The sequence below is a fragment of the Mobula hypostoma genome, chromosome 26 (assembly GCF_963921235.1).
Source record: "Mobula hypostoma chromosome 26, sMobHyp1.1, whole genome shotgun sequence".
Lineage (NCBI taxonomy): Eukaryota > Metazoa > Chordata > Chondrichthyes > Myliobatiformes > Myliobatidae > Mobula > Mobula hypostoma.
In genome coordinates this window covers 24,389,499-24,410,200 of record NC_086122.1, presented here as the reverse complement: position 1 = coordinate 24,410,200, position 20,702 = coordinate 24,389,499, and the positions used below count along the sequence as shown (strand labels likewise).

At 41.1% G+C, this 20,702-nt stretch overlaps 1 protein-coding gene across 5 annotated transcripts in view; it reads left to right on the top strand.

Annotated features, from left to right (window-relative positions):
* The window catches only part of rhbdl2 (rhomboid, veinlet-like 2 (Drosophila)), a 59,448-nt gene that overhangs the window by 14,148 nt on the left and 24,598 nt on the right, over nt 1-20,702 (top strand). For 2 of the 5 annotated variants that reach the window (XM_063033756.1, XM_063033754.1), the window contains exons 2-4: nt 11,883-12,118; nt 14,179-14,327; nt 15,123-15,235. In XM_063033756.1, coding sequence (XP_062889826.1) covers nt 11,918-12,118; nt 14,179-14,327; nt 15,123-15,235 — 463 coding nt within the window. In that variant the 5' untranslated portion in view covers nt 11,883-11,917. Of the gene's footprint in view, nt 1-6,232; nt 6,392-11,879; nt 12,119-14,178; nt 14,328-15,122; nt 15,236-20,702 lie in introns of those variants that run through there. The other 3 variants (XM_063033755.1, XM_063033753.1, XM_063033752.1) reach the window with 2 other exon arrangements.

Below are 20,702 nucleotides of genomic sequence, written 5' to 3'. Positions count from 1 at the left end.
GAGAGATAAGGAAAACAATGGAGCAGCATTTGGAGATGTTAATGAAGGAAGGAGAGCTGTCAAGATCGGCTCCCCCTTTGAACCCTGAACTGTTTGAAGTGATGGACAGGCGATACCCCAGCAGGGGGATAAAAAGGGACAGGTTCGCTAAGGCAGGACACACACGCACGACACCCGAGGTAACGAGACCCTGGAAGCGGTGCATCTCTCACAAGTCGGTGGGAAGTTTTGGAAGGCTGGTTGCAGGACCAGGCCATAGACACACAGGGTGGAAAGGCACGATCGGCGCGAACCTAGTGTGTGTCCACCCTTGCCTGGGTGCCAGGTTCAGCGCAGGGAAACATCGTTTCGGGAAACGGAGGGGTCACGGTCAGTGACCTCAGATGACATCACAAAGGACTCGCCCGAAAGCTGACTGCGAATGTCTGTGTGGAAGCCGTTTTGAATATTCATTCATTTTGCTCTCTCTCTCCTTCCCCGCACTGTCCATCGCCACGGCAGCGATTACTGCGAACTGAACTGAACTAAATTGAACTGAACTTTGCGTCACTTTGAAACTGGTCATTTACCCCTAGACAATGATAGAGCTTGATTGATCCTGTTATCTTAATTCTGTGTACATGTATGTTTATCATTGCTGAACTGTTGCATTTATTATCCTTTTGATTAGAGTACTGTGTTGCTTGTTTCTTTAATAAAACTTTCTTAGTTCTAGTAATCCAGACTCCAACTGAGTGATCCATTTCTGCTGGTTTGGCAACCCAGTTACGGGGTATGTAACACCATTTCCTCCCCCTGTGTTTTGCAGTGGGTGGTAGAGGAATACAGTATCTAAAGTTCAAAGTTCAAAAGTTCAAAGTAAATTGATTGTCAAAGTACAGATATGTCACCATATACGACCCTGCGATTCATTTTCTTGTGGGCATACTCAATAAATTCATAATCGAATAATAACCATAATAGAATCAATGAAAGACCACACCAACTTGAGCGTTCGACCAGCATGCAAAAGCCAATAAACAATAAATATCAAGTATATGAGATGAAGTGAAGCCATAGTTTGTGGGAACATTTCAGTGATGGAGTGAGTGAACTTGTCCCCTTTGGTTCAAGAGCCTGATGGTTGAAGGGTAATAACTGTCCCTGAACCTGGTGCTGTGAGTCCTGAGGCTCCTGTATCTTCTTCCTGATTGGCAGCAGCGAGAAGAGAGCATGGCCTGGGTGGTGGGGGTCCCTGCTGATGGATGCTGCTTTCCTTCGACAACACCCCTTGTCGATGTGCTTAATGGTGGTACCCATGATCGACTGGGCCATATCCACTACTATCCAGGGGCTTCAACTGTGAATTCAAAAAACCATAATAATAGTTTGGACAAAAGAAGCAAGGGTTTACTATACATCTGAGGAATGTTTCCTTAGATTAACATGTGTTTTCCAGATTAACTCTTTGGTAGTTTAATTAGAACCTGTGACTGAGTGAAAAAATTAAGATCCTAAAAATGCATACACGAGAGTCTGTGGTGTAATTCAAAAAATAATAACTTAAGCTCAAATTAAATTACTTTGTCTGAAGGACTTTTTCCCTTTTCATTAAGCCAGTAACCGTACACTCAGATAATCAGGTGTACAGGGTTCAGAATGAGTCACTTCTGGACTTGATGTTAATCTTTCCAATGCTCCACATTATTACATTGTTGTGTGTAATTTCCTGTCTAAATATACACTGGCATGTAAACAAACATTTAATTTGGGGATAGGTCAACCAATCAGCAGTCAACTTCCTGTCTTTTTTTTGTGTATTTTTCAAGTAGAATAGCAGATCTGATGTGCTTTTGCAGTTTTCAAGTATGTTTTGGAGGCTTCCTGTATTTTATTCTATGTCTGGCATGACTAAGGGTCCCAAAAGAAGTGGTTAAAATCTCTGGGATGGGAGAAGTGAAATGTTTGTAAGGATCCACAGTGCACGCAAGACTGGATTCTGGGGAGAGAAGATGTTTTTTATTAGAACAGGTTCCTACATGAAAGAAAAAAAGTATTTTAAGTATCAACTCTAGTCCCAGTGATCACCCTTTAATCTAATTGACTTCCTCCCATTCTGCTATCTGACTAACACCAGCCAGTTTCACCAGTCAATTTCCAATAGGTCACCATTTCCCCTCAGCCCCTACCATAGCAACTGTACCTTTAAAAAAAGATCAATTATAATTTTATTTTAGGTAATTATAAGGACAAGTTGAGAGGACAAATGAAAGGTTCTTGAATAATGACCATTTTATGTCCTCTCCTCAATGTCTGGGTACATCATAGGTTCCATGCAAACATTTGGAACAATGGACTCTTTCTCAGATCTTCCCTTTTTTTCTGAAATCTCCCCCTTTTCTCTTCAGAATCATCTGAGGTAATACTTTGTGTGAGCATCTCATACAATTTCTTTCCTCCGTCATGGTTTCCCCTTAAAATTCTTGAGGTTTTTCTTTCTGCTTTCCACCAGTCTCCTTTAACCTGCTTCATCCTCAATACTGAGCATCCTTAGTCACTTCTACCTTGGCCTCAAATCTTCTCCTTTCATCCTCCGCTTTAGCTGTACTGCCCTCCTTACCAAACTTTACTTTTAAGAAACTTCTCAGTCTTGTTATTTCTCACCACTTCTCCTCCACAGGATCTGAGGCAACTTCTGACCATTTCAATGCATCTATTTTTGGCATCAACCTGCTACTGAGTTTTCCTACGTTCTACCAGTTGGAAACCTGATTGCTGCAGTTTACCCACGTATCCAACGGAGTAGACAAGACCTCTTCAATAATACAAAATATCAAAGTAAAAGGTATTTCATGGGAGCATAATCAGGGTGGTGGGGTGAAGATGCATCTCTACCAAAGGAGGTGTAAGGTGCTCCTTCCCTCCATAGGCTCACAGGCCACCCTTGCACAAGGTGTAGCACCTACTTAGCCCCCAACCCCGACCAGGTTCACATAAAGCCATTGGGAACATGTGATGGATGGTCGTATGAGCAGCTGGTGCACATCACAAGTCCTGGTTATGCGACCACTGACACCCGTCAGACAGTCTCTGAAGAGTATTGATAATGGCTGGGGTCACCAGTCTTGTAACGATACAGCCCTGAAGAAGGCAATGGCAAACCACTTCTCTAGAAAAATTTGCCAAGAACCATCAGTGCTGGGTCCATTGTTATTTGTCATCTATATCAATGATCTGGATGATAATGTGGTAAAATGGATCAGCAAATTTGCTGATGATACAAAGATTGGAGGTGTAGTGGACAGTGAGGAAGGTTTTCAAAGCTTGCAGAGGGATTTGGACCAGCTGGAAAAATGGGCTGAAAAATGGCAGATGGAGTTTAATACAGACAAGTGTGAGGTATTGCACTTTGGAAAGACAAACCAAGGTAGAACATACAGGGTAAATGGTAAGGCACTGAGGAGTGCAGTAGAACAGAGGGATCTGGGAATACAGATACAAAATTCCCTAAAAGTGGCATCACAGGTAGATGGGTCATAAAGAGAGCTTTTGGTACATTGGCCTTTATTAATCAAAGTATTGAGTATAAGCGTTGGAATGTTATGATGAGGTTGTATAAGGCATTGGTGAGGCCGAATCTGGAGTATTGTGTTCAGTTTTGGTCACCAAATTACAGGAAGGATATTAATAAGGTTGAAAGAGTGCAGAGAAGGTTTACAAGGATGTTGCCAGGACTTGAGAAACTCAGTTACAGAGAATGGTTGAATAGGTTAGGACTTTATTCTCTGGAGCTTAGAAGAATGAGGGGAGATTTGATAGAGGTATATAAAATTATGATGGGTATAGACAGAGTGAATGCAAGCAGGCTTTTTCCACTGAGGCAAGTGGAGGGAAAAACCAGAGGACATGGGTTAAGGGTGAAAGGGGAAAAGTTTAAAGGGAACATTAGTGGGGGGCTTCTTCACACAGAGAGTGGTGGGAGTGTGGAATGAGCTGCCAGATGAGGTGGTAAATGCGGGTTTTTTTTTAACATTTAAGAATAAATTGGACAGATACATGGATGGGAGGTGTATGGAGGGATATGGACTATGTGCAGGTCAGTGGGACTAGGCAGAAAATGATTCGGCACAGCCAAGAAGGGCCAAAAGGCCTGTTTCTGTGCTGTCGTTTTTCTATGGTTTCTATGGTTTCTAATCATGGTCAGGGCCATATGGCATGGCACATGATGATGATGATGATAGTCAGATGGGAACTGAGACAGCTAAAGAAGGAAATATTAGGAGACATAATCGAAAGGTAGGTTCAAGAAAATATAACACAGAGGGAGAGCTGCAAAGTGGTGTTAGACAGGAATCAGAAGCTTCATGTAACAAATGTTAATTCACTAGAGAGACCATAGAAATCAGGTGTTAACAAGAGTCCTGAGTTGGACAAGTTCTGTATGTTCAAAGACATGGAGAGGGCAAAGGCCAGAAACAGGGGTGAGAATTTTAAATCTGGGGCAGTGGTACGCTGGGCTATGATCACAAAAGAAATTAATGGGAGTTAGGATGTGATTTTTGGATGAGTTGAAATCTATGAGAGATCAATGATAAAAGGCATAGTTTAAGAGTAAGTGGACAATGGATCTGTAGGTAAAAGAGACTTGGATAAGAATTGTAGGAGATGGATTCAGATGGGATGAAGATAGGCAAAATAACTGTGGTGAAAGTAAATGTTTTTATGGTGAGGCAGAGTCATAGTCATGGAGTTATATTAGCCTGACTCGTCTGTGCTGACCAAGCTAGTCCTGTTTGTCAGCATTTGGCTCATATCCCTCTTGTCAAAAGCTTTGTTACCCGTGCCTTTTAATCATTGTAATAATACCACTTCTTCAGGCAGCTTGCTCTGTGTACTGACCACCCTCCGTGTGACAAACTTGCTACTTGTGTCCCTTTTTAAATCTTCCCATTCTCACCTTGAACCTGTGCCTAGTTTGGATGTCCTGCTCTCAGGAAATGACTGTCTATTTACTTTATCCATGCCTGTCCTGATTTTATAAACCTCTATTAGGTCACCCTCACCCTCCAGTGCCCTGGGGAAAAAGAAGTTCCTAGCCTATCCAATCGCTTATAACCAAAGCCCTCCAGCTATTGGCTATGCACAGGAGTTAGTGGTGTTATCTTTTACAACATTTGAATGAATGGAAATATTATACGCATGTCAGCATATAAATTAAGGCCAGGAGAAAGTCACTTGCTCCTTTGTGCTTCTGGTTGATCCCAAAGCCTAATAGGATAAACTTCTTGATAAACTTGTGAACTTGGCTCCCCTATTTATGCTATATTTATGCTCTATTCTTGGTTGCTGCGGCTGTAATGAAACCAAATTTCCCTCGGGATTAATAAAGTATATCTATCTATCTATCTTGTAAAATCAGAAGTAACAAGTTTGAGTGTTAACCTTGATTCAGATTTGTATTTTAAATCCCACACAAAGAAAGTGACCAGAGTAGCATTTTATACTTTACTGTCGCCAAACAATTGATACTAGAACGTACAATCATCACAGCGATATTTGATTCTGCGCTTCCCACTCCCTGGATTACAAATCGATAGTAAATATTAAAAATTTAAATTATAAATCATAAATAGAAAATAGAAAAATAGAAAGTAAGGTAGTGCAAAAAAACCGAGAGGCAGGTCCGGATATTTGGAGGGTATGGCCCAGATCCGGGTCAGGATCCGTTCAGCAGTCTTATCACAGTTGGAAAGAAGCTGTTCCCAAATCTGGCCGTACGAGTCTTCAAGCTCCTGAGCCTTCTCCTGGAGGGAAGAGGGACGAAAAGTGTGTTGGCTGGGTGGGTCGTGTCCTTGATTATCCTGGCAGCACTGCTTCGACAGCGTGCGGTGTAAAGTGAGTCCAAGGACGGAAGATTGGTTTGTGTGATGTGCTGCACCGTCTTCACTATCTTCTGCAGCTTTTTCCGGTCTTGGACAGGACAACTTCCCTACCAGGTTGTGATGCACCCTAGAAAAATGCTTTCTACGGAGCATCTATAAAAATTAGTGAGGGCTTTTGGGGACAGGCCAAATTTCTTTACTTTTCTCAGGAAGTAAAGGTGCTGGTGGGCCTTCTTGGCAGTGGACTCTGCCAAGAAGGCCCACCAGCCTTTTTACATTTAAGAAATATTGAAAAGGTGTTTCAGTTTCTGTCAGGTAATGATGCTGAAAAACTAACTCATGCTTTTATATTGAATAAACTAGATTACTGCAATGCACTTTTTACTGCCTTCCAAAGCAATCGATCGACAAACTTCAACTCATTCAGAACGTCGCTGCTAGACTTTTAACCAAAACCAGGATGAGGCAGCACATCACTCTCATCCTAGCTACTCTGCATTGGCTTCCTGGATCTTTTAGAATTGATTTTGGTAGGTCAAATATGATGGCAGAATATAGAATTAATGGTAAGACTCTTGGCAGTGTAGAGGATCAGAGGGATCTTGGGGTCCGAGTCCATAGAACACACAAAGCTGCTACGCAGGTTGACTGTGTGGTTAAGAAGGGATACGGTGCATTGGCCTTTGTCATCAATCATGGGATTGAGTTTAAGAACCAAGAGATAATGTTGCAGCTATATAGGACCCTGGTCAGACCTCACTTGGAGTACTGTGCCCGATTCTGGTCGCCTCACTATAGGAAGAATGTGGAAACCATAGAAAGGGTGCAGTGGAGATTTACAAGGATGTCGCCTGGATTGGGGAGCATGCCTTATGAGAATAGATTGAGTGAACTCGGTCTTTCCTCCTTGGAGCGATGGAGGATGAGAGGTAACTTGATAGAGGTGTACAAGATAATGAGAGGCATTGATCGTGTGGATAGTCAGAGGCTTTTCCCTAAGGCTGAAATGGCTAGCACAAGAGGGCATAGTTTTAAGGTGCTTGGAAGTAGGTACAGAGGAGATGTCAAAGGTAAGTTTTTACGCAGAGAGTGGTGAGTGCGTGGAATGGGCTGCCGGCAGTGGCACAAGAGGGTCTTTTAAGAGATTCCTGGATGGGTACATGGAGCTTAGCAAAATAGAGGGCTATGGGTAAAGCCTGGTCAATTCTAAGGTAGGGACATGTTCGGCACAGCTTTGTAATGTGCTGTATGTTTTCTATGTTTTTATGTTTCTATGTTAAAGCTCTTAATGGTCTGGGATTGAAGAAGATCACAGTATCACTTTTGTTTTATAATCCTGCTTGAGCTCCCAAATCTTCTTGTGCTGGTGTGGTCTCTTAAATTTAAACAGTCTCCCTCAAAAGTCATTGGCAGGCCAGCTTTTTTTAACTAATCTCCTAAACTGTCTAAACTGTGGAATTCAATAGCTAAAACTATAAGGCATGCAGGGTCAATTGACATTATTAAATGCCAGCTCAAAACCTATTTATTTAGCCCTGCTTTTAACTAACATCTGTTGGTCTTTTAATTTCATGTTTGCATTTTGTCCCATTGTAAGCACTTTGAACTACATCATCTGTAGGAGGAGTGTTCTATAAATAAGATTACTCTCCCATTTAAGAAATGATGGCAGATTTGATTGCAAACATCTGCATTCCAGTCAATCCACAGGAAACAATCAGTCGTTATTTATCAAGAATCTACCTACCTTTCCCTTATGAAATATTCAAAGACTTTGCCTCCCCTGCCTTCTGGAAGAGAGTATGAAAGAGTCACAACCTCTTGAGAGAAAATGTTTTGCCTCAACTGATGACCCCTTATTTTTATCCAGTAACCTTTAGTTCGAGAAGAGACATCCCAATCACAACCTTCCTATCAAGACCACTCAGGATCTTATATGTTTCAGTCAAGTCCTCTTTCACTCTTGTAAACTGGCAGATAGAAGCTTTCCTTGTCCAGGCTCCCTATTAGGCAATCTGTCACGGCAGATGTTGGTCTGTAAAACCTTCCTGGAACTGCTCCAGTGCATGAAAGTACAAAGTTCAAAATAAATTTATTATCTTTCTTTCTTTTTCAATCTTTTTATTAGTTTCATAAAGATATAAACATGACATGGTCGTAGTACAAAGTTATTGGGAATACATTGTTATAATTAACATGAGTGATTATAAAGCCAAATAACACTTAAATGATAAAACTCCCAATCATATAGGATGCCAATGAATAATATAAAACAAAGAAAAATATCTAAACAAAAATCATGAGAAAGGAAAAAAAATTAATAACCCCCCCCCAAAAAAAACCTAATCTAAACAGAATTAACAACTAAACTAAAAAGATGACCTGGCTGTTTTAACATCATAAAAAATGGGAGAAAAAAAAACCTTAGTGTCGACGACTCCGTTCCTCTTAACCAACATTACAGAGAAGTAAAATAAGTTTGGAAAGGATCAAATTACATCATATGAAAATGCTGAATAAATGGCCTCCAAGTCTTTTCGAATTTAATGGAAGGGTCATAAACATCACTTCTAATTTTTTTTCCAAATTTAAACACAACATAGTTTGTGAAAACCAATGAAATATGGTAGGAGGATTAATCTCTTTCCAATTCAGCAAAATGGATCTTCTAGCCATTAAAGTAAGAAATGCAATCATCCGATGAGCTGAAGAGGTTAAATGATTTGATTCTGTCATTGGTAACCCAAAAATAGCAGTAATTGGGTGAGGTTGTAAGTCTATATTCAAAACTGTTGAAATAATATCAAAAATACCTTTCCAATATTCTTTCAACAAAGAACATGACCAAAACATGTGAGTTAAAGAAGCCATCTCGGAGTGACATCTATCACATATAGGATTTATATAAGAGTAATAATGAGATAATTTATCTTGGACATATGAGCCCTATGCACTACTTTAAAGTGTATCAACACATGTTTAGCATATATAGAAGATAAATTAACTAATTGAAGAATTTTTTCCCATTTTTCAATGGGTACAGTAATCTTAAGTTCCCTTTCCCAATCAGTTTAAATTTAAATTTAATTTAAATCAGTGTTAAATTTATTATCAAAGTACATATATGTCACCATATACAACCCTGAGATTCATTTTCCTGTGGGCATACCCAGCAAGTCTATAGAATAGTAGCTATAACAAGATCAATGAAAGATCAACCAGAGTGCAGAAGGCAAAAAGAAACTGTGCAAATGCAAATATAAATAAATGGCAATTATTAACCAGAGCATGAGATAATGAGTCCTTAAAGTGAGATCATTGGCTGTGGGAGACATCTCAATGATGGGGCAAGTGAGTGTAGTTATCTTCTTTTACTTGAGAGCCTGAGGAGTAGAAGCTGTTTCTGAACCTGGTGGTGCGAGTCCTGGGGCACTTGTACCTCCTACCTGCTGGCAGCAGCGAGAAGAGGGCATGACCTGGGTGGTGAGGATCTCTGATGATGGATGTTGGATGGTGTTTCAAGTAGATATGAAGGCTGAGCATCCTCCTTTAAATAAGGAGACCACAACTCTACACCGTACTTTAGATGTGGCCTTGCTAATGGCTTTTACGACTAGAGTATCATGTCCCTGGATTTGCATTCCATTCCCCGAGCAATAAACAATAATATTATATTTGCTTTTGTAATTATGTAGAGATTCTTGCACTAGGCACCCAGATACTCTTTATCTAAGAATTTTGTAATCACCCACTATTTAGATAATATACTTTTAAAAATAAAAGTCCTGACAAAATGTCCTGAATATTACACTCCAGATCTTGATCCTTCCATGTGACCTCTCTGCATCCTTTGATAGTCTGCTATATTATCTTTATTACTTACCCAACTGTCTTTCAGCGGATTTAGTAACCATCTCTTGATGCCTTCATCTGTCACTTATATATGCTGAGGCCCTGGATCTATTCCTGCAGCACAGGAGCCATTTATGCCTACTTTCTGTCCAAGCCTGTATGTTACCTTCTCCTCCATATGGGCTTATATGAAGCTCAACCAAGACCGAGTTTCTTTTAAAGTTGAGCAGTGAGAATTTTGGGGGAGATGGTACTAATGAGGTGAAGTAGCACCACATCATTCCAAACGCAAATCTGATGTTATGCATCAAAACGATGTCACCAAGGAGAAAAGGAACAGTAAAGGGTCTTTTTAGGTCTTTGGAGAAAATGTGGGGAAGATAGACCATTGCAGAATGTGCTTGAAGTGGGACATTAATTAATCATTGGATCTGACTTGATAGATTCGCTGTTCTTAGTCAGCTAGCCTAAAATTCAAGTTCAATTTATTGTCGTTCAACTGCACACATGTACACCACCAAACAAAACAACGTTCCTCCGGACCAAGGTGCAGAGCACAATACGTATAACTCACACACATACAAAACACATGAAGTAACATCACCATAAGTAAATGAACAAATGATAAGGTGCATTTACGACACACATTAGAAAGTAAACAGCATAATGCTCCCGGAGCTTCATACGTGGTGGGATCTGGGTGGTGGAAGGGGGTTCCGTAGTCTCACAGCCTGGGGGAAAAATCTGTTTCTATCCCAACAATTCTTGTCCTAATGCTATAACATTGTGCATTTAATATTTCAATCATATTTGAGATTTTATATATACCAGGGGTGATTGATAAGTTCGTGCCCTAAGGTAGAAGGAGTCAGTTTTAGAAAACCTAGCACATTTATTTTTCCTACATTCCCTTCTTTGTAGAAGTTGGCGTCTTGGACCTCCAGAAAGTGGTCCACACCAGGAGTGATTGATAGATTCGTGGCCTAAGGTAGAAGGAGATGAGTTATTAACTCCAAACTTTCTGCATTTTCACTCAAAGAGTTTAACTGCACGTGCATGTAACAAGAGCTGTATGACTCATCTCCTTCTACCTTAAGCCACAAACTTATCAATCACCCCTGCTGTGGACCAATTCTACAAAGAAGGGATCCGTATGCTCTGCGACCGCTGGACTAAGTGTGTACATGTAGGAGGGGACTATGTTGAAAAATAAATGTGCTAGGTTTTCTAAAATTGACTCCTTCTACCTTAGGCCACAAACTTATCAATCACTCGGTGTGTGTGTGTGTGTATTAGATTAGATTAGATTCAACTTTATTGTCATTGTGCTGAGTACAGATACAAAGCCAATGAAATGCAGTTAGCATCTGACCAGAAGAGCAAGGAATGGTGTTATTTACAAAATAACTGCAAATAAAAAGTAAGCGCTACAGCACACAAATATAAAAGTACTGATACAGTACAGTATGGGTGTAATGCTGCTTAGCGCTGTGATGTGAGGTTCAGCAGGGTCACAGCCTCAGGGAAGAAGCTCTTCCTGTGCCTGCTGGTGCAGGAGCGGAGGCTCCTGTAACGCCTACTGGATGGGAGGAGAGTAAAAACACATATACAAACATATATATAAATTAATTATTTAAATGAGAATTATGTGTAAAAGTACGTGAATAGTATACATCATCACGCTAGTGCATGATGCGTGCGCACCTCCTTAAAGTAAACACAAAGTTAGACCCACATTTCAGACTCCCGTATCTCCCTTTGAATTAGTTTAATGTTTTGAAGTTACAAAGCCGGCATATGGTACCTCCTGCCTCCTGGAAGAGGGTCAAAGAGATTGTTGGACAGACAGGAGGCATCATTAACAATGCTAATTCCAAATGCCTGGACAGATGCTTTTAGCTGGAAAGAAAAAGAAAGGTTCCTGAAATTGTGTGGTAAGGTTCTTAAAGTGAAAATTTTCAGATTTGCTAACTGCTCAAAAGTGTTTGGTGCTTTTAGTATTTTTAGGTTTAGTGGTACATTGGGACATTGCACTACATCAAGTAATGCCTCAGTTTTCTGTTTCTACCGTCAGCTGAGCATAATATGCCTGATCTTGGGAACGTGGTTTGAAACGGTTGGCAATTGATGTCGTTTGTAATTGTCTGCTGTGACTTTCTTTTTAAGCAGGTAACATTGAATTAGGATTTACTCAGGTGGTCACGATGGAGATGAAGCCCAGGCACGCGGAAAATGAAAATCCTGAAGAGGCAAACGGGGAATCATCTCAGTGTTGCGCATGGTGTCAAAATGTTCACACATATGTGTCTAATTGGATGCTTCCTGAAGGTGCCAGGAGTCGCTACTTGGAAAGAGCAAATTGCCTCCCTCCACCACTCTTCATAATCTTCATAACGCTGGCTGAGGTAGCGTGTGCAATAATGATGTGTTATTGTCTTGAGCTCATAAATGTAACGGAACAGAACAGATCATTGTTTCTCGATTGCAAATGATCTTATTCTTTTTCAGAACATGCTATTGTTCATATATTCCGAGATGAAGTTTCATGGTTGTGAGTTCATCAGTAATTAGGAGTATTAATAGCAGCAAAGGGCATAAACATAACTCTCTGTCAGATGTCAGTGCCTCAGTCTCAGTATTTACCTGATCAATAATGTTTGTTTGTACTTTGGAACATAAGCTGAAAGCTCTGCTCTGAATTGCCTCTTCTATAGTGGGCATTGAGTTTTTTGAATGATTTTTTTTCACTAATAAGGGAGACTGATGATAAAATGTGTTATAAAGTTAGGTTGACAGAGTCATAGAAAAAATGAGATTGATATAGAATTAATGTAAATCGGTGATTCATAGTCAGCTCAAACTTGGTGGGCTTGATACTACTGTCCATTGCACGTTCTTTCTATATTGAAGAACTATGATACCTCTTGCATTATGACAATGAAGCTTCCCATCTTCCTGGAATCTTTTATACTTGCAGTGGAACCTTTTCATGGGGTCACTAGGAGGATCTTATATAGATTGATAGATTATGAAGACACGCAGTCCTCTTTTATTGTCATTTAGTAATGCATGCATTAAGAAATGATACAATATTTCCTCCAGTGTGATATCACAAAACACAGGACAGACCAAGACTGAGAAAAACTAACAAAACCACATAATTATAACATATAGTTACAACAGTGCAACAATACCATAACTTGCTGAAGAAGTCCATGAGCACAGTAAAAGTTCAAGGTCTCTCAAATGTCCCACATCTCACGCAGACGGAGAGAAGGAAGAAAAACTCTCCCTGCCATACCCGACCACGGTCCGACTCTGAGTCATCCGAAAACTTCGAGCTCTGATCAGCTCTCCGACACCGAGTCCTGAGCGCCATCTCTATCCGAACGATTCGACCTCCTTCTCGGTCGCCAAAAGCAGGCAAGGCCGGGGATTTTGAGGCCTTCCCTCCGAAAGATTCCCGACCGCACAGTAATGACAGCAGCGAACGGGCATTTCAGAAATTTCTCCAGATGTTCCTCTGTGCTTTCATGTCCATCTCCATCAAATCAGAATTGTCCATGGCCCCTATTTAACAGATACGACATCATTTTTCATCAGAGGGCTGTGCGCTGCTCTCTCTCCTCCCACCTCCTATTATATTAACCTCGCAATAAGATCCTTTTGTACCCAATTCAGTGATTAAGGTGCTTGAACTTCTTCTAAATATCTCTGGTGATCAGTCTGAAAAGTCAACTGTTTATTTCCTTCCACAGATGCTGAGTTTCTGCAGGATACCTTGTGCAAAGATAGTCCAATAGGTTTAAATAGTTTAAGAAAATACAAAGTGTTGCAGGGCTGTGCTATGTGGTGGGACATTTTGTTGGAAGACCTTCTCTCTCAGAGTGTTTAGTATGAGGCCTATCCTCCTGCACGGTGAAGGGATTAAGAGGGTTTGGAGCTTGGCCTGTGAGTGGATGTGTGCACCACACACACACATGAGCAGTCTATGTATTGAGGTTGAAATCTTCCTGTCTCCGGAGCTGATCTGATGAAGATCAGACAATCTCACGCCCATCTGGTAGAAGAACTCCATTCCAGCAGAAATTTTATTGGAAATATTGGAGGACTTGAGAGGCTCATTAGTGCACTGATAGATTTGCTTGTTGCTATCTGCACTAAGATTGCAATTATCACCAAGAATTTATTTGTGTCCCTTTGGAGCTCAGGTCTCTGACTGCTCAAGATCACAGGTCATCCGCCGATTCTAATCACACTGAAAACTGAAATTCAATTGCAGAGGCAATAACCTGTATCACAGGGAGGACTTGCTATAAAACACATGTTGCAAAAGGCCAAGTGTACATTTTCTGGGATTTTGTCAATGCCAAAGAGCACAATAATTATAATCTGTGGTGGATTAAGTTAGTTATCTTGTTAAAAAAAAACTGTTTCTATTTTGAAATTCTCATTTTATTTTCAGCTGGCTGTTTTTATTTATTATGCTGTTTGGATGCCTCAGACACAGTGGATTACCCTTGAAAAAGGAATGCTCGAAAGCCCCTTCACGTATATGCCTGAAAAGAGGCAAGAGGCCTGGAGATTTGTTTCATACATGCTGGTGCATGCTGGGTAAGAGTTTACTCGATGGATCTTGTTTATTGTAGGGATATTAATGTGCGTAAAATGTCTGAAATCACTTGGTGGTTGTTGTTCCTCTCCACGCCTTGTGGCGCATTAGGCAGCAACCTTACCATTTCTTTAGCATTTGTCTGTTTTTTTTTTATGATGTTGAGTTGCAAGCCCAACATTCAACTCAGCACAGGTGGAAAGCTTGCAAAGAGCTGGCCGGGTTCGAACCTGGGACCACTTGCGTCAAAGTCCACTACACCACTGGCTGGCACTACTTGGTTGTAATGTTGATTTAAAGCACCTCTTGCCTCAATGATTATGATTGAAGGTTATATGTGGGAAGAAATAAACAAGGTGTGACTAGAGTCTCTTAAATATATGCATACCCTGTCTGTACTTCCACACAAAACCAGTAAAGCTGCGACTTGAGCAAGAAGTTCAATTACTTTTTAAACGGCTGGCTAATTATCAGTTTTAATACTAAATTTCTACAAAAAGAAAACTACCAAATCTTCTGTGTCAAACAGAACCCCTCTGACTGTCCTGTGAGGAGATTCCATTTTGCTCCTTTGTTGCACTCATGGGTATTGTGTATAAAAGACAAAAGTCTGGTAAGAGGATTTGACATTGATTTGAAGCTATAAAATAGTGAACAATGCTACAGCTTCAAAAGTTGAACAGTTTCATTTGTACTTCCGGGATTAGATGTGCAGACAGGCCAGTGTAAGACAGAAGATGGCCTGGGGGTATTATCACTAGAAATAACCTGTTGGATTTTTTTTTATATATTGGCAGTGTTCAGCACTTACTAGGGAATCTCATCATGCAGCTTATTCTGGGAATTCCTTTGGAGCTGGTGCACAAAGGCCACCGGGTTGGCCTAGTCTACATTGCAGGTGTGATTGGAGGTGAGTTATAATGCCTGTTTCAGAATTATCTTTTTTTTTAACGTCACAGAGGACGCCTACTTTGCCCTGTTGAGAGCAATCCTGGTAGTTCTACACCTCTGCACTTATTTCCCAGTGGCCCTGTTCTTGCTCATTTGCTCACCAATTCTCCCACATTTCTCTTGACACCCACCCACAATAAAGTGCAAATTAGTGGGAGGAAACAGGTAGCATTAGAGGCAAGGACTGAACCTGGGCCTCTGGAGCGGTTCAGCAGTCCTGCCTGCAGTACCATTTTGTAGACTGCGGCACATTATACATTTGGAATTGAGGAAGGAGTTATATCGAAAAGAGAAAAGGAAACCAGCCGGCCTGGAAAGTCTGGCTGAAAGCTTATCACTAAATGCATCTGTGCTCACGTGCTAGCTGTCACTGTGAGCAACCTTTTACACCAGTTTTTTTTCTGGTGAGTCTATATTCACCACAACAAGCAGGTTGTCGCCTGGAGATCCTCTCAGTAGAGTCCCCCAAACTCAAAGTACATAACTGTTTTTATACCCTTAAGATCAAAGGTATCATGACCTCTCACTCAATGAAAGCAGAGCGAAAGAGCTGATCATTGACTACAGCAGGATGAAACCCGTCCTGTAGCCAGTCCTCATTAGGGGAATAAGGGTGGAGAGGATCGGTTACTGTAAATTTCTTAGATTACCTTTTCAGAGGATCTTTCCCGGGACCAGCATGTAAGTACCAAAACAAAGAAGGCAAGGCAGCCCTCCACTTTCTTAGAAGTTTTGCTGTGATTTGACACAACATGTCTTTTAAAACTTCGACAAACTTCTATAGATTGTTACATACCTCAAGGAGATCTTGTGACTTTCTTGTGAGAATAATGTAATGGTCTTGTGGAGGTCACCTGATGTAATTTTCCCACCGATGTGAGGTCACGTGATAACATGTTCACCACGGGTATAAAAGGGAAGACCTCTGGTGACGCAGTTATTTTTCCATCTAGAAAGTTCATCAGTGTCTCCGTTCCATTGCATATCTGTTTTATGACGCAGTTTCATTTTTAAAACGGAGTGTTACGTTCTGTTGCAAGGTACAATAGTGCTGGACTGGCAATTTCTGCTAGATTTGATGATGTACCTTTTCAGTAGTATTGGAGAGTGAAGACTTTATCGAAGTACAGGACCTGAAAGATTAAAAGAAATTGGTATCATTCGGTAGTTTAATAAAGGATCGACCTTATTGGGTCTTCATTGAAGAAGTAGCGACCTGCATCGAGGATAACTCTTGCCAAAAGAGGAAAGTAGTTCATGCAGGATTTGCTCTCTAGAAATTAAGGTTAGTTGTTTTAAGCCCTTTATTTCCTTCCTCATGCATCCTTTGGACAGAACCAGCAGGGAAGTCGCGTCTATGAAGAAATCCTTCTCCAGAGAAGTCTCTCCCAAATGAATGTATAAATCTGTTGGACTTTCGAATTTACCATCTTAAGAACTGTATTTGACTTTACCGCTTTAAGAACTGTTTTCGCATTTATCGCTTTAAGAACCAGTACCATGTGGCGATTTGTTGAACGGCCGCATAGCGGTTAACTTCAGGTTAAGGTTTTCGTTTGTTTTTTATTGTTTATCCACGTTTAATAAATGTTTGGTTGTTTTTATATAACCTGACTTGATTGATATTCATTGTTGCCGGTTACGTAACAAGATACACACTTGAGAGTATCCTGACTGGTTGCATCATGGCCAGGTATGAAAACACCAATGACCAAGAATGGAAGAGCCACAAAAGGTTGTGGATACAGCCCAGTATGTCGCGGGAAAGGCCTTCCCCATTCACTGAGCACATTTCCAAGGATTGTTGCCACAAGAAAGCAGCATCCATCGTCAAAGACCCCCACCATCCAGGCAATCTTCTTTTTACTGCTGTGATTGGGAAGGAGATACAGGAACCTAAGGTCCCACACCACTGTTTTCAAGAACATCAGACTCCTGAACCAGTGTGGATTACTTCACTTGCCTCATCACTGAAGTGATTCCATAAACTATGGACTCACTTTCAAAGACTCTTCAGCTCACATTCTCAGTATTATGTATTTACAATTTATTTATTTTTATTATTATTACTATTTGTTTTAATTTTTTTATTTGCATAGTTTGCCTTCTTTTGTACATAAGTTGTCAATCTTTGCTTGACTGGTTTTTCATTGATTCTATTGTATCTCTTTTTTCTACTGTGAATGCTGGCAAGAAAATGAATCTTATGTGGTGATATATGTGTACTCTGAGTAGAATTTTACTTTGAACTTTGAGGTGATTCAATACAATTTTAATAGCTACAACGACATGATTTGTTTCAAAAGTTTGAATCTGATAATATGTCCACTGAGTTCACATCTATAATCGAAAAGCCTGAGGTCAGCGATCCCAGACACAAAGAGTTAATGCTTTGAAGGTTGACTCCCTGAATACACAAGTATCCCAACTATTGATAGATCAAATATGCGACTGTATTTGATGTGCTAGCTGACAATAACACAATATCAAGACCTTGCAGTGGGTGAGCATTTTGGAGACAGTAACCACAAGGCCTTGACCTTTGGCATAGTCTTGGACAGGGATAGGAACAGACAGTATGGGAAAGAAGTCCATTGGCAGAGAACTAATTATGATGCTATTAGGCAAGAACTTGGGAGTGTAAATTGGGAACAGATGTTCTCGGGGAAGTGTCCAACAGAAATGTGGGGATTGTTTAGGGAACACTGCATGTTCTGAATAGGTTTGTCCAACTGGGGCAGGGAAAGGATGGTAGGATGAAGGAACCGTGGCTGACAAGAGAAGTGGAACGTCTAGTCAAGTGGAAGAAGCAAACAAGGATCAGAGAGGGCTCTCGCGACTTACAATGTAGCCAGCAAGGAGCTTAAGAGTGGACTTAAGAGAGCTAGAAGCGGACATGAGAAGGCTTTGGTGGGTAGGATCAAAGAAAATGCCAAGACATTCTACATGTACGTGAAGAACAGAGGATGCCTAGAGTGAGGGTGGGACTGATCTTGGATAAAAGAGGAATCATGTGCCTGGAGTCAGACGAGGTAGGGGAGGGTCTTAATGAATACTTTACTTCCGTATTCACAAGTGAGAAGGACCCTGACAAATATCGGCAGAAAAGAGGCTAATATGCTGGCAGGGTGGTGCACCTTACACTTTTTTTTCCCAAAGAAAGTGTAAGGTGCTCCTTCCCTCTTCGAGCCTGCAGGTCACCCTAGGGAAAGGGGTAGCACCAGCTTAGCCCCCCCCCCTCCGATCAGGGCCAAGTGAAATCATGGGAGCAGGTGGTGGATGGTCGTACGAGCAGCTGGTGCACATCACAAGTCCTGGTGATGTGACCACTGACGCCAGGCAGGCAACCTCTGAAGAGTATTGATAATGGCTGGGGGGTCACCCGTCCTGTAAGGACACTGCCCAGAATAAGGCAATGGCAAACCACTTCTGTAGAACAATTTTCCAGGGCTAATAATGGTCATGGATAAGACTATAATCAACCATACCATTCGACACGGCATATACTGATGATGACGAAGAATATGCTGGGATATGTCAAGGTTAAGAAAGAGGATATACCCAGGTTACTATGGAAACTAAAGGAAGAGATTGCTGCACCTTTTGTGATTATCTTTGCATCCCCACGACCACAGGGGTAGTAGCAGAAGACTGAAGGATAGCAACTGTTAATCTTTTGTTCAAGAAAGGTAGTGGTGATAACCCTGGGAATTATAGACCGTGAGTCTTACACCAATGGTGGGCAAACTACTGGAGAGGATTCTTAGAAACGGGACTTATGAGCATTCGGAGAAACATAGCCTGATTAGGAATAGTTAGCATGGCTTTGTGAGGGACAGGCTGTGCCTCGTGAGCCTGGTTGACTTTTTTGAAGAAGTGACAAAACAAATTGCTGAAGGTAGAAGAGTGGATGTGACGTATTTCGCTCTTAGTAAGGCATTCAACAAAGTTCCTCAGGATAGTCTCATTCGGAAAATCAGAAGCTTGGGATACAAGGTAATTTGGCTACATGGATTTGGACTTGCCCCGAGAAGGCAGAGGGTAGTAGTAGCTGGGCTGTACTCTGCTCTGGAGGTCTACATCTATTGGTGTTCCACTGGGATTTGTTTTGGGACTTTTCATCATAGTGATTTTTGTAAGTGCCTGGGATGAGGAAGTTGAAGGGTGAATTAGTAAGTTTGGAGATGACATGAAGGTTGGTGGTGTTGTGGATCGTGTGGAAGGTTGTCGTAGGTTACAAGACATTGATAAGATGCAGAACGGGGCTGGGAAGCAGCAGATAGAGTTCAGTCTGAAAAAATGTGAGGTGTGAAGTGTGAAGTAGAAGTTTGAACTTGAAGGCAGATATATTGTTAATTGCAGGACTCTTATCAATCTGGAGGAACAGAAAAGTCCTCAACCATAGATCCCTCAAAGCTGCCATGCAAGTTGATTGGGTGATCAAGAAGGCATATTAGACCATAAGATATAGGAGCAGAATTAGGCCATTTGGCCCATCGAGCCTGCTCCGCCATTTCAACATGCCTGATCCAATTTTCCTCTCAGCCCCAATCACGTGCTTCTCCCTGTATCCTTCATGTCCTGACCAACCAAGAATCTATCAATGTCTGCCTTCAATATGCATAAAGACCTGTCGTCCACAGCTGCTTGTGGCAAATAATTCCACAGATTCACCACTCTCTGGCTAAAGAAATTCCTCCTCATCTATGTTCTAAAAAGATACCCCTCTATTTTGAGGCTGTGTCCACTGGTCTTAGACTCTCCTACCATAGGAAACAGCCTCTACACATTCACTCTATCAAGGCCTTTCACCATTTGATAGGTTTCAATGAGATCACCCCTCATTCTTCTGAACTCCAGTGAATACAGGTCCAGAACCATCAAATGCTCTTCACGTGACAAGCCATTCAATCGTGGAATCACTTTCATGAACCTTCTTTGAACCCTCTCCAGTTTCAGGACATCCTTTCTAAGATAAGGGACCAAAAATTGCTCACAATGCTCCAAGTGAGGCCTCACCAGTACTTTATAAAGTCTCAACATTGCATCCTTGCTTTTATATCCTAATCCTCTTGAAATGAATGGTAATATTGCATTTGCCTTCCTCACCACAGACTCAACCTGCAAATTAACCTTTAGGGAATCCTGCACAAGGACTCCCAAGTCTTTTTGCACCTCAGTCTTTTGTATTTTCTCTCCATTTAGAAAATAGTCAATCCTTTCATTTCTTCTACCAAAGGGCATGACCATACACTCCCCAACACTGTATTCCATCCGCCCCTTCTTTACCCACTCTCCCAATCTGTCTAATCCTTCTGTAGCCACTCTACTTCCTGAAAACTACCTGCCCCTTCACTTATCTTCACATAATCTGCAAACTTTGCAACAAAGCCATCAATTCCATCATCCAATTCATTAACATATAA